At 54.5% G+C, this 14,244-nt stretch overlaps 1 protein-coding gene across 11 annotated transcripts in view; it reads right to left on the bottom strand.

Annotated features, from left to right (window-relative positions):
* Positions 1-5,634: 5,634 nt before the first annotated feature.
* The window catches only part of Rimbp2 (RIMS binding protein 2), a 117,354-nt gene continuing 108,744 nt past the window's right edge, over positions 5,635-14,244 (bottom strand). For 7 of the 11 annotated variants that reach the window (XM_019204565.1, XM_010604283.1, XM_010604279.1 and 4 more), the window contains 4 exons: positions 13,608-13,711; positions 12,421-12,492; positions 7,707-7,841; positions 5,635-5,909 (listed from right to left, as the gene is read on the bottom strand). In XM_019204565.1, the coding sequence (XP_019060110.1) occupies positions 5,721-5,909; positions 7,707-7,841; positions 12,421-12,492; positions 13,608-13,711 (500 nt within the window). In that variant the 3' untranslated portion in view covers positions 5,635-5,720. Of the gene's footprint in view, positions 7,298-7,706; positions 7,842-12,420; positions 12,493-13,607; positions 13,712-14,244 lie in introns of all 11 variants that reach the window. The other 4 variants (XM_019204570.2, XM_019204566.2, XM_019204569.2 and 1 more) reach the window with 2 other exon arrangements.

Consider the following 14,244-nt stretch of genomic DNA (forward strand, 5'->3'; position numbering starts at 1 on the left):
ATCGCAAGTTCAAGTCCTGCCTAGGCAACCTAGTGAGACCCTGTCTCAAAATTTAGAAAAATTTTAAAGGGTTACAGATGTAGCTCAGTGGTAGAGCATCCTAGGGTTTTATCCCCAGTACTAAAAAAAGTTGAAAAGTGTGGTTTACTTGAAGTACTTTCAGGAGTGAGCAAATCTCTCTTGTAAACCTGTATTAACTTTATTCTTGAAATGTTTATTTTGAATTTAAAGGAAGAGCTGGCGATGTAGCTAAGTGCCAGAGCCCCTGTCTAGCATTTGGGGGGCCCTGGATTCCATTCCCCAGTACCACAAAAAAAAAAGATTCCTGGAGATTAAAGGAAAAAAGCATAGAGCAGGACTCCGACTGCCGCAGGGAGCTGTGTGTGCATCTGCCAGAAACACGCTAAACGTAAGGACCCAGGACACACCTGGCATTTGTGTCTTTTCTGGGTTAGTAGCAGGGGTGAAAGAAAAAAAGGATAGTTGAAGTGTTTAACCTTTTTTCGAAGAAATATTTTAAAGCTTTAATGAAAAAGGCCAGTAATGAAGTTCTATATTCACATTAAGAATTATTTAATGTTACAAGTAGGACATCATTCTCTTTTTTTATAAAATAAAAGTGGTTCTTGTCTAATTAGAACAACATTGTCATCGTGTTTTTTGAAAGTGCACTTTCTTCCTGTTTCTCCAAACTGCTGGAGGGAGGACGCACACCTGTGCAGAGCTGGGGCAGGGCTGCAGGCCTATCCGGCACATGTCTGCCGTGGTGAGCTCAGCACTGCCGGTGTGCATCCCCAGTGCCTCTCAGCAGCCTCTGCAGACGGGCATGAGGCCACAGTCTCCAGACATGACACCTGGACACTCAGCTGGGCCTCAGCCCCGTGGCCCTCCGTGCGCCCATGCCGGCTGCCTGGGCGCCTTGCTGATGTGGCGGGCGGGGCTGGGAGCTGCTTCCACTAGGTTCCTGCGCCTCAGCTGCCCCAGCCCAGCCCTCACCTGGGGTCTGGGTCTCCAGACCCTGGCAGCAAGGCAGGGTGCTCACGTCTCCCCAAGGCTGTCCTGGTGCTCACTGGGCAGGAAGGAGGGCCACTTGGCTGTGACACATTGACTTGGGCTGCTGGTTTTGATGCGTGGATTTCTTGGCTAGTTGGTAATTAGGCCATTAACAACTTGTCCTCAGAAGGTCTGAGCGTGTAAGGCTGCTCCCTACAGGTGGAGTGCGTCTTTAGACCAGCAGAGGCGGTGGGCTGCACCACTGCCACTGTGGCACTGGCCAGGAAAGGCTGCAGCACACACCAGGAAGCAGGACTGCAGTGGCTGCCAGGCACGGGGCAGGCGCCAGCGGAGGTGGCCTGGGCTCGGTCTGCAGGTAAGAGGCGGGCGGACTCCTGACTGAAAGGTCCTGCAGGAGGCGCGGTGCTCACCATGGGCAAGGAGAGCATCTCAGCCCTGCCCTGGGAGGACACCCCTTGCTTGGGGGCAGACACGTTTTCACTGGCCCTGGGCAGGAAGTCCTGAGCTCCCAGCCGGACCACCAGCTCCTGCTGCTACCCCAGGCATGTGTCCAGGACCAGCCACTGCCCACGTAGCCTGGGCTCTGTGGATGGAGGCCATGTGGACTCGGGGCAGGGGGGCACCATGCCCTCTCCTGACGTGCGGGAGGCTGAGCCCGTAGCTGGCTGCTTGCTGATGAGGTGCAGTCCCTTCATGTGCTCTTTGCCAGGGCCTTTCCTCCTCTTGGAAATACAGTTCACATCTGGCCAGTTGTTCTTCACCTGGGGTTGGGCTGGTGGTTTGTATTTAGGAGGCTCATGCTTTCCTGAAGCTCTGGTTAGCTGAGCATTTACAGATACCTCCTTCTGGCTTGGTTTCTTTTTTAAGGGATCATTTCCTGAACTGAAGTCCTCTGTTTTAGACTATCTGAATTTGCCTCTTTATTTTCAGTGTTCTTGTGTGTGCACAGGTGTATTTAAGAAGGTGCTGCCTTAGCCTAAGATGTCCACTCTCATTTTCTACTAAAAGTCAAACCTGACCTGAGCTGTGAGCCCAGATTCCTGCGGCACGGGCTGTCATGTGTGGTGTGCGGTAGGAACACAGCCTGGTTGGGCCCCTGTGTAGGCGCGGCGCGGCCTGTCCTCCTCCCAGGGTGCCATTGCTCTCCGGCCTCAGCCATGGGTCCCACCCACTGCTGGCCCGCTGGCTCCCTGGCCCACCTGCACCCACCATACCCCCTTGCCTTTCCCGCTGTGCTTACCTCCCAAGGCCTGCTGTGATAAGCTTCTCTCCTTGATGGTTTTGGCTGAATTTTAGAATCTGTTTGTGACTTTTTTAAAAATTTAAGATTTTATTCACTCCCTCTGAATTTATAGAAGCATTTGGGGAGACCAGGCACTTTGCGGTTTGGGGCTGTGGTCCCCCGTGGCTGCCTCTCCACCCGTGTGTGCCCTCGTACCCCGCGGTGTGGATGGGGCTGAGCTGGATGGGCAGGTGTGTGGTGGGAGGCAGCTCAGGGTCACTCCCCAAGCTGGGCCTCATGCAGCAAGTCATGGCATTGTGCGGTGCCCTTGGTGGTTGGGGCCCCTGCCCAGGGCAAGTTGTGTCCCTCCTTCCCAGGCCTCCCTGGAAAGCCAGGCTGGCCCCTCTGCTGGACCCTCCACCCCTTCTGCCACCAGGCCCAGGGGAAGCTGCGAGGTCTGTGGTGCAGGAGACACTGCTTCCTGTTGTCCATTATGCACAAGTGCTTTTTAGCCAGCCTTACCCCAGTGGGGAGGGGCTGCGAGGTGCTGATGGGGCTGGACTGGCTGGACTGGGCACAGGCCCCAGCTGTGGGAGGCAGTGAGGGGCCCACAGGGAGGAGGGCCCCTGAGTCCCAGCACTGCACAGCAGCCTATGTGCCCCGCTGCTGTTCCCGGGGCCACAGGCATTCGGGATCCTGGGCCACCATTCATGCCCCCAAGCTTCCCTCTCAGCTATGCGTGTGTGACACATGTCAGGGTGTTTGCCGATGTCACACTCTTTGGGTTCCTAGTGAGGAGATGCCATTAAAGGGCGTCAACACGGGCAGGGCCGCAGAAAGCGCCGTGGCCACGTTGGAGTGCGTGTCCTACAGCGTCTCACATCTCCGCGCTGGCCACTGAGAGCCACACACACAGGCTCAGCAGTTCACGCTCCTTCAGCGGGTGAGGCTGAGTGACACGCGTCTTTTGCACACTCATAATGGACGTCTTTGAATGGGGTTCTGTGCATGAGTGGAAAAGCTGCCTGGATTTCTCAGTGGGGAGTGGGAGGCCACAACGCAGCCCTCTAGGGAGCTGTTGCCGGTGGAACTGTGCTCCTTTTGCGTTCGCACATCAAGTTCTTGGCCCTGGGCGCTGCTATTGTCTCTGGTCAGATGAGCTGTATGTCCTTGTGGTAGCAGCCAGGCCTATGACGTTCTTTATTGAGCAGGGCAGAGCGACCAGCTGCACATGTGTGTGCGTGTGCACGTGTGCACGTGCATGCTATCAGAGCTGACAGCATGGTCAGCATGCCTCCTCTTCCCACCAGAGACTTCCAGGTGCATGCTGGCCTGGGCAATGAGTTCACACCCTCAGTGACCTGAGGGGACCAAGACGCCTGCCCAAGAGCCCCATCACCGCCAGCTCCCCAGGCATTTCGGTTTCCATCTGAAGTCACTAGTCGGGTGTGTGCACCATTTGAAAAGCAGGAGAAGCCCTTTTAGTGACAGAAGTAACTGTGACATGAGCTCAGAGTAACCGAGAGCAGAACAACTGAGAGCTTTCTCAGGCGCCTTTCTGGGCGTCTACTGGACACCATCTGGAGCATGAGAAGGAACCATGCCCAGAGGGGAGGTGTCAGTCAGGCCTCCCCGGGCAGAGCCGAGCCGGCACGCACATCAGGGCAGGGAAGCTCCCATCTCATCCAAGTGCAGGTCGCAGGACAAGCAGCCCACACAGGGGCCTTCTCATCTGGAAAGGAGGCCATCGCTGTGACATTGGCCTGCTGAGCTGGGGCTGGGCTAGGGAGCTGGCAGAATTGGGTTCCTTTGCAAAGTAGGAAGAAAAAGGAGTCACTGTGACTTTGGGTTTGAGAAACAAAAGTCCTGGCTCCTCAGGCTGTTTTTCTGCTAAAGAAACTGGCATGGATTCTGCAGACGGCCTTTTCTGTGAATGTATTGGGGGAAACAGTGCAACATGAATGGTGGTGAGGTAGCAAGTCTCAGTCTAGTTCCGTGGGGCAATGGATTTGAACGATACTGGTTCTTCTTGTTATAAACATTGTTGGTCTTATCTCTTAATTTGAAAAATTCCTGTTGTGGGAAGGATTTTTAAATCATTAGGGCCCTTAGGAAAAGTCTGCGTACTAGGGCATTGTAGTTCATTCTATGAGGTTCATGTACCTCGGTTACCCAGTTCGCGGCCAGCTTGCTGTGTCCTGTAACAGTGACCAGCGTCACCTTCCCTCCACCCCACACCCTGTGCCGGAGCCACCATCCTGAGCGAGGGACCCCCAAATCCAGGCAGAGTTGGTCTTGGAGAAAACGCCCCAGGCAAGATGATTCCCAGAGATTTTTGTGAACAGGTAGGAGAAAGGTGTTTGGTTAGCCTGCCAGGAGAAGGTGTTTAAAACACAGATGCACAACAAATGGCACTGTATAAAATAACAAATTTTATTTCTAAAAAATACTTTAACTGTACACATGCACACGCACAGTACCGAATCACAGATGAATTGTCCTTTTAATCTAGCAATGCTATTATGTTACAATTTACAATAGAGTTTTGAAGACACAATGGGGAAAGCTTTGTCATTCGTTTATAAACCTTCCAGAAATTACAAAAGAAAGGCAGTCTGAAAAGTATGTAAAAAGAGTAAAAACAATTTACAAGTGGACAAGAATTACAAAATAGTAACCATCAAATACAACTTTGTGAGTCTTTTGTTGAGATGCCAATGAGAAAGGTGGGTCTGGGGCCATGGAGGGGCACCTGGCTGCTGGCTGTGGCTTCCCTTGCCTGTGTGCTGCTGTGGGGTATGGTGTGTGGCTTTCTGACAGTGAGAGTTAACAGAAATCTGTGTGCCACATGCTGTAGCACAAAGCAGAGCTCTCTGTCCCTTGGCCCCTTTCTGAGTTTCTGGCTGTGTAAACATGGTGGGGGCGGGGCCTGGCCTACTGTGAGAGACTAAGGCCAGTACCTCAGACTGCACAGCCTGAACAGATGTCACGCTGCTGTGTGTGAGGGGGAGACCAGGAATGCACGACACGTCCAGAGTATACACTGCGTTTTTATTAGACAGTACAACTCATGTGCATTTCTAAGGCAGAACATCAAGGCGAACTCAACTAGGGTCTCAAGACCAGAGTCGGTGGAAGCTATGCACTAGGAGGCGGGCATTTGGATGGGACGGTAGGAAGTCATTCCGTGGGGCGGACGGACAGATGGATGGATGGCAAGGAGCGGGGAGCCAGGTGGGGAGGGCAGAGCCCAGAGCACTGCCCGCCGCCCACCCGCCTCCTGGCCAGACCCGGGGCAGGGACAGAGGGCACCAGCGGCTCTCCGCTCTGGCGGTGGCTTTGAGTGGATGGTAGTGGAAAGTGCGTGTCTCTACTGGTGTCAGGGGAGGAGAGGTGGGTTTTTAGGAAGTGCTTGAGTCATGAAAGCCCTAGTTTGGAATTAGAGAAAATCACATAGGTTTGGAAGCTGTCCAGAAGCACAGGGTCATTTCACCGCACCCAGCCTTTTCAGCAGTTTCTTGCCTTTGGAAAGCAGCCCCTTTTTCTTTTTCGAGGACATTTCCCTGCCTCTCCCAGGACTACCAGAACCCATGGATGACGTAGGTGACCCCGAATGGAGGTGGACTGTGGGGGATGGAGCTCTCCTTGTTGGCCCTGAACCCTCAGGAGGAACCTAGTAGGTACATTGTGACAGTTTACTGAGTGCTGCCCACCGACGCCCTCCGCTCGCGGCACACCGCACCGCCCGTCCCCCGCCACAGGAAGGAAGGGTGGTTCGTTTCTTCTTTCAAGTGTCAGAGTGCGCCCAGGCAGCACGCCCCTCTCCCACAGCGGCCTCTCTCCACGGCCGGTGCTTGGGAGGGGGGTGGCCGTGGCTTTGGTAAACAAAGCTAGGTCACAATTTACTCTGCGAATTCGGACTAGAGATGGGGAGGTGTTGGAATCAGACTGAGTCAGGTTGGCCGAGGACCCATCAGTCATCTTAAGAGGGAATTTGGATGCGTTTGAAAGCTACTTTGGTTATACAAAATCCTGGCGTTGTTGAGTGCACTCTTGGGTCAGTTAGAAACTACAGAAACATTGGAGATGGCACACCGGTTGAAAGAAAAAAAAAACTAAAGTGACCCTTAATTACAATCAAAGGAAGCTTAAAGGCCCTTAGTGTGTGTTTGCGCTACTTCCAAATGATTGAGCGGGATTTTGTCCCGTCTGTAGCATGGGGAGCATTTCCATACCCCCAGCGCTGCAGGTCCTGGCCGCCACTCCCAGGCTCTCGCTCCCGCAGAGCAGGGGAGGTGAGGTTCATTAGGCGGCAGGCAGACAGCTGAGGGGCCTCAAGCTTGCTTGGATTTGGAATCAAGGTCTACTTGTAATGGAAGACACCTAGAAGTGCATCCCAGAGCACACCTGAAGATACCACAGGTTCCCTAGTGCAATCGCGGAGCTGCACGTGTCAGACACGCAGTATTGCATTGGAACCCACAGAGGCCGCCTGCCTGTGCACATGCTTGTGCTTGTGGGGCGGGGAGCGACGCTCTCTCCCACAGTAGAGGTATGGTTATGGGCCACCGCTGTCCACCCCTCACCTGTTCCTTCTTAAGATTAGAGGGTGGCTCTCATTTGGCTTCAAAGGAAAACTCCCTCAAGTAAACAGACTGGTTAGGTTGTGCTTTGTTGAGTGGCTAACAATGCAATATGCAGCTCTAACTCAGAGCAGACAGTGGAGCGCTCTCTGTGAACAGACAGCTCGCTGGGTAAGAAATATGTTCCCAATGCTGGCCTTCCCAATACTGAAGGGCATTCGTAGGAGAGAACTGGAAAAGAGCATATTCTCACTCCGTGTTCAGTTGCTTTACAACTGAGACCAAGTGATAGCCTAGCACTTTGGGTCCAAGGCTTTGAGACATATTTCTTTGTCCTCTCTGTAAGCCCACAGTGAAGCCTTAAGGCTACCGCACGGTCCGTGTAGGTAGCTTAAGTCGGTATCTCTCTAGGTGTCTCCGCTGCTCACTTACGTGAAGGCTACATGCCTGCTTAGGGTGTGAAATGAACGCTCTTCTTCTGTGTCCAAGCGGATGACAGAGAAATAAAAATATATACGTAAAACATGACAGGCAGGGCTCGCAGTGATGGCGTGAAGCAAAGGTGCACAACACGCATGCGTGTCACAGGCAGATGCGAGCGGCCCTGGCCTGTGTGAGCCCGGGCTCCTGCGGGGTGGGGCCGCGCCCGGCTCTCTCCGTCACCTGAGGTGTGCGTCTGTCGTGTGGGGGCCTGGGTCGGGCAGCCTGGCGAGAGCTGCAGGGTCCCTGCGTGTGCCGGGACTAGAGGTGTAGGACAGGCTCCTAGGGTGCGCGCGGAGGACCGAGCGCGTCGGGGTGTGCTCTTGGGCCCCAACGTGACAGTGCCACCGCAGAGGCCACGTGAGACCACACGCAGACACGAAATGGGGTTAGGGAGGTCTGCTTACCCTTTTGGCCTTGGCACGTAGGGCTGTGTCTTGGGAGCAGAGGGATGGGGCATCGGACAGGTAGACCTCCACGTCATCGGGCACTTCCTCCAGGAAGTTGGAAGGCACCAGGCCTCGCTGCCCATTCAGCTCCCCCTGAGAACACAGCGGAAGTGTTGACTCACCAGGTGAGGGAGGTGCCGGGGCTCACGCAGCCACCAGGACAAGTCTGGCGGTGAGAGCCCTGCACCCTACCCAGGGAGGCTGAGGCAGGAGCAACATAGGTTCAAGCCCCGCCTGGGCCCCTGAGTGACAGGAGGCCCTGTCCCAGGATGTAGCTCTGTGCAGAGGCCCTGGGTTCAGTCCCCAGCACCTGGAGAGGACACCGCCAGCCTGAGCCACAACTTCAAAGTCCAGGAACCGGTGAGGCGTGGGTCCATGCACGAGCCCGGGAGCCACTCTGGGCAACAGCTCCTTCCATATGGCTGAGCCTGGGATCCCCAAGCACCTTCCAGAGACCCGGTGAGGACAGGTGCCCTGCAGGGCAGGAGGCCACCACAGGACCCACCAGATTGGCCTCCCTGGGCAAGGCAGTACCTGCATCTTGACCTGGGTGGCTGGGGCAGGAAGGTCCCACAGCCCGAGTCCCAGGCCACCCAGGCGGCACAGTGAGGTCGCAGCAGGCCTGGGATGCAACAGGACACGGTCAGCCTGCCCCATCATAGCTAAGGACACCAGGGAGAGCCAGGCTGGAGAGAAGAGGGGCCAGCTGCTCTGCTAAGGTGAAAGGGCCGGGATAGACAAAGGGCTATCCAAAAGCCAGACTGGGCCAGGCACACAGACAGGTCCTGAGCACCACTCATCAGTAATCCCCAGGCCGAGTCTCCACAGAGAAAACCTCCAAGAAACTAGCACATGTGCAATAATGGCTCCTCAGCAAACAGGGCCCTTTCCTCAGAAAATCAGAACCGGAATCACTCGAGCCAGCAGCTCCACCGCTGGGCTGCTTCCCAAAAAAACTGACGGTGGGGGTCTCAAAAAGATACCAGTGCACCCACATTTGACAGCTGTGTCACAACAGCTACAGCAGCTCCGGGGCCCATCAGTAGGTGAGTGAGCGAGCCTGGTACATACTGCTCAGCCCGAGGGGAGGCACATATCAGGCCCTGCCCAGCATGGTGACACAAGGGTGGCGCCAAAGGGAAGCAGGCCGGGTGCAGAGGGACAGGCGTGCAGGTGCCCATGCAGGCACATCCCTGGACTTGTCTTTTGGGGGCGGGGTTTAGTTTCTCGAAGTGACAGGCTCTGCAGAAGGTGGTTGGCCATGTGACAGTGTGACTGTCCTTAACATCACTCTGTACTCTCACAGGTGCTTGAAATGGTAAGTTTTGTATAGTGTTTATTTCACCACAGTTAAAAATTGAAAAAGGCACCCCTGGCCCCTCCCACCTCGTCCTGCCACTACCTGCCCGGTGACACTCAAAGCTGCTCCCCTGACCCAGCCTCTGCTTTGAAGCTTGTACCCGCCCTGCACCGTGCTTTCTCTATCATTTCCTCTGCTGCTCACTGTGCCTGTCCCCCTGGCTGGTCCTTACCCAGGGCTCAGTCACATCTACAAGACACTACCCACCCTGTCTGGGGCCTGCTCCCACACACAGCCATCTTTGTGCAACTCTGGGGGAGCCTGTGTCTCCCTGCACAGATCCTGCCTGGATGTCCTGCCCCACGAGAGGCCCTGTCACAGACTCGCAGCACTGGGTGGCACTGTGGGGTACCCCAGTGCTGCTGCAGCCATATCCTGTCGCTGTCCCCAAGGACACCAGCCCACCTGGCCTTGCTGACCCGGGTGTCTGGAGCTTGTCACCTGCCCCTCCACTTCCCCACCAGGTCCCAGGGCTGCCCCCAGCTTCTGTGCTGTGCCACACACTGGCCACCCAGAGGTTGTCCTCAGGTGGGGCACCCCCACACACACTCCTGGCAATTCTGGATGTGCAGCATCCCACACCGGTGTGTGTGAACAGTAAAGCGGGACATGGGGCCGGGCCGGGCAGGGAGCGCCTGAGTCAACTACTGGCTGCACCTGGAGGCAGTGGCTTCATGTGGACCGTGGGCGGAAGGGGAGAAAAGATGGGGGTGGCGGGGCAGGCCTGGGACTCAGGTGGGGCACGCGGGGACCGGGGATGGAGATGCCTGCACGGTGGCTGACATGCTCTCCACACCAGAGGACTCCTGGAAAACCGAGTCCGGCATCTGAGGGCCAGGCAGTGCCCAAGTGCAAGCTCTTGAGAGCAGAGGGGAGGGCACTCGGCTTGTGCAGGGAGCTGAGTCCTGCCACGCCACGAAACACGGTGAGGCTGCTCAAGGGACTGAACACAAGTGGGTGACATCAGAAATGCTCTTAAATTCCCAAAATGGGCTATATCCATGCTGCTTATACATTCAACAAGCTAAGAAGACGTATTTATAAATACGGTATGTGAACCTTTTCTGAAAAACCACCCAATGAGGTAACCCTTTAAGCAAGTAAAAACGTTTGCACAGCTGTATTCTCTGTGATGAAAATATTTGAAGGCTGATTCTAACAACCGTTCAGTAACAGCCCCGCCCACATCCTCTGATGCAGTGCAGAGCCCCACAGAGGAAGCGCTCAACTCTGACACAACCCAGCACCAAAAGCCACAGCACGGGCTCCAAAGCACAGGTCAGGAGCATTTCGGGAACAGAAAAGTAACTTCTCGAGAAAATGCTAACATCAAATCCAGTGCTTTAAAAATAGTTATAGCTGGGCATGGTGGCACACGCCTATGATCCCAGCACTCAGGAGGCAAGAGACAGGAGGATCGCTGTGAGTTCGAGGCCAGCCTGGGCTACATAGTACAGGGCAGGACTGAACTACCAAGTGGGATCCCGTTTCAAAAACAAAAATAATTATAGACCACGATCATCAACTGACTTATAAAAAATAAATTCAGTGCTCTAAATCACTCTTTCCTTTTCCCCCAGTACTGAGGATTGAACCCAGGGACTTCGTACTTAACTACACCCCAGTTCGCTCTTTGTTTTGTAACAGCATCTCACTAAATTGCCCAGGCTAGGTTCAAACTTGTACACTGCCTGCCTCAGCCTCCCAATGTTGGAATAGCAGGCCATCTCTGTTGATGAGCTGACCTATAAATAATAAATATATATTGGGAAACAACATGTTTGTTACTAAATTCCATAAGTCACAGATCACCCCAGACAGGAAAGAGAGAAAGAAGGTGTACGCATTGCTGAAGAGAGAAAAGTCATGATTCAGGAGCCCAAGAGAATCCGCTGACTGGCAGACACTTTAAGAAAAGTGATTGGATGCACACACACCTCCAACATGTTTCCTAAGTAGCCAGTAGAGCATGTTCCAGGAAAAACTTCTTTCCAAGACAATGAGGTCTTCCAGTCCCTAGGAATGGGGTCAAGATGTGCAAAGGGTGTATAAGAACAGAGCAGAAATCTTTTCTGATAGACAAAGGGGAAACTGGAGGGAAGAAAGTTGTCCATGGGCCAGCACCAGACGCCACTCTGTTCAGTCTGAGAGAGACCCAGATGTCTACACAAAATACCACAGGTATGCTGTGTGCAGCAGCGAAGCCTCGACACAGCGTTCCCCAGACAGCAAAATGCTTTATAAAAATACGGTCATTGAAATAGCAGGGTGGGACCGAAGCCCACAAATACCGTGAGTACCAAGGGGAGGGTGGCGTGAGGGAGGAGGATGGGTTTTTAAACTAAGGAAAGGATATATGTCTCGGTAAATAAACGGTCTTCATAACAGCGTTCTAACTGGGTGATCCAATTAGAAACGAGTCAGAGCAGACCAAGGTTTCCATTGGAAGACAATGAGTGAACAGAGAAACCAAATAGCAAAATCTGATCAGCCAAACTGAGCTTTTGCTGAAAGAAACAGAAGGAGCCGAAGCCACACACAAAGTGGACAGTTGAGTGGAGGGCGCCCAGCGGGAGGGGCTGTCACGAGGCCGCAGAGATGATTCTGATCCCTCAGAGGCCACGGCCACTGGCCGGGACCCGCCCAGCCCCAGCCTCCCACCTCCCGCTGCAGTCTCCTCTCTCCTGGGAGGACAGAGAGCAGGGAGCCACGTAGGGGACACCTTCAAGGAGGGTTGTGAAGACCCAAGATCTCTGCGGTTCTACCTTGTGCTTATTCATAGTTCTTAATGTCCCCACATGAGAATTCCTGAGCTGGGCATGGTGGCGCGGTGGCCCCTGCCTGTGACTGCAGCACTCTGGGAGGCTGAGGCAGGATGGCCATAAGTTCTGGCCCAGCCTAGGCAACTTAACTAAATGAGACCCTACCTCAAAGATAAGAAAAAGGCTGGGGATGCACTCAGTGAAGGCTCTGTGTTCAGTTCCTGCTTCTCCCATCCTTTCTTGCCTGGGTGTAAAACAGATTTTGAAAACTAAATTGCCCTATGAATTTCAGACGCTGGCAGTTTGCAAGTGTCAGAACGTTTCTGCATTTTGCCGCACTTTATACACATGAGAAGTGCTGCTCTCTGCAAAGCAGCACCCATGGAGGCCACACAGCGCTCCTGAATGTTGCATGCAAGACACGGAGACCCCTGGTGAACTTCCTGGCAAAGCGCGGGGCACTCCACGTGCACACGGGATTCTGAGAGCAGATGAGCAAAAAAACCCCACAAAGCCAACGAAACTGCTTCTCAATGCTCCAGAAACTTACGTAATAAAATCCGTCTTCGTCGATGTCACCGAAAACAGTCATAATATCTCCTGTGCAAAACGTGAGTTCAGCCTGTGAAGACAGAACAGTTTGCTAGACATGGGTTCTTTTTAAACATAAGTTCTTGGCATCCGTGCTCTCCAATCTGCATGGTCTGCGGCCCAGGTGGCTCGACCTAGAAACTGCAGTGGAGCCGAATCCTGGCCAAAGCTCGAGGTCGTGCGGCTGGGAAGGCGCAAACACCACCACACCAGTTACCACCCAGGCGCAAGGACCTTCAGCCATCAGGAGATTCTTCGCACAGACGCCCCGCCCTGCCACCCAACGCCACTCCCGAAGGGCCTGCTCAGTGCCTCAGACGGGTGGGCGGTGCTGGGCTCAATGCCTGTCTTCAAGGACCCACTGCCCCATGCCCTTCAGGCCCCAGACCCTGATTTGAGTGGATGACACAAAAAAATGCTTTTAAACCGGGCATGGTGGTGCACATCTGTGATTCCAACACTCGGGAGGCTGAGGCAGGAGGATCACTGTGCGTTTGAGACCAGCCTGAGCTACATAGTGAGTTCCAGGTCAGTCTCAACTACATAGTGAGACCCTGTCTCAAAAAACCATAACAAACCAAAAAAAAAAATGCTTTTAAATTTCTGAGCGTGAAATCAAGGGACAGAGGGCTCAGCCAGCCATGGCGACCATGGGAACTTCCTTTCCTTTTCTGTTTCTCTCCAAAGGTGCCACTGTGGGTTACTGGCTATTCTGTCAGTCATGGGACAGGGGTGCCTGGGTCATGGGGACAGTTCATCCAGACAGTGGCCCCTCACTGCTGGCCTCAGTGGGGCCCCTCCAGGGCACTGCATCTGATGGGTGCAGACCTGTGATCAAGTGTGACCAACGTACTGGCCAGCCATGTGACTTGGAGAGCACACAGACCGGCCACACTTGGGCCCTGGGCTAGTCAGGCCCGTGCCACCAGCTTGGGGACAGGAACAAGTGTCCAGACCGGGGATGGAGAGTGCTCTGGATGACAAGCTGTCCATGGACACCAGGCCACTGTGCCTGGCCATGCCTGGAGGGGCCACAGTTCTTACCCCTGCTCCCCACAGGGTCTCCCAGCAGGGGCAGGAGGGCATAGGTGTGGCCTCAGCGTGGGTGTGGTTTAGGGTGTGGCCATCCCATGACCCCTGCTGTACCTCGACATCCACGTTGGGTGAGCTTTCCCGTGGGTCATAATCGTACAGGGCCACCATTCTCCGCGTGGACATCGAGTATGGCCGGCCGCCCCTCCTGCTCCTCTCTGCAACCCAACAGGGAAGGAAGGCCACCATGAGGCCAGGGCCACAAGCCTGGCACCCTGGCATCCCAGCTCCAGCTCCAACTCATGGCATGCCATGGACCCTAGACTCGTGTGCCCCTTCGTGGGCAGCTCCTCCTCTGCCCAGCAGACCACCTCCCAACTGCGGCCTGCAGCATGGGGGGCTGCAGGGCTCAGGGGCTCTGGAGAAGACCCACAGCTCAGTGTCAAAACCTCCCCCTTGAGCTGGGTGTGGTGACACACACCTACAGTCCCAGCACTCTGGGAGGCTGAGGCAGGAGGATCCAACATTTGAGCCCAGCCTGGACAACCTAGCCACTTAGAAAGACCCTGTCTCAAAATGAAAATGAGGCCAGGAGTGCTGGTGCATGCCTGTAATCCCAGCACTTTTAAGGCTGAGGCAGGAGGTCGCTGTGAGTTCAAGACCAGCCTGGACTACATAGTGAGTTCCAGGTCAGCTTCAACTTCATAGTGAGACCCTGTCTCAAAAAAAAAAAAAAAAAAAAAAAAAAAAA

The sequence above is a fragment of the Fukomys damarensis genome, unplaced genomic scaffold, assembly GCF_012274545.1.
Source record: "Fukomys damarensis isolate Sample0158 unplaced genomic scaffold, DMR_v1.0_HiC HiC_scaffold_12, whole genome shotgun sequence".
NCBI lineage: Eukaryota > Metazoa > Chordata > Mammalia > Rodentia > Bathyergidae > Fukomys > Fukomys damarensis.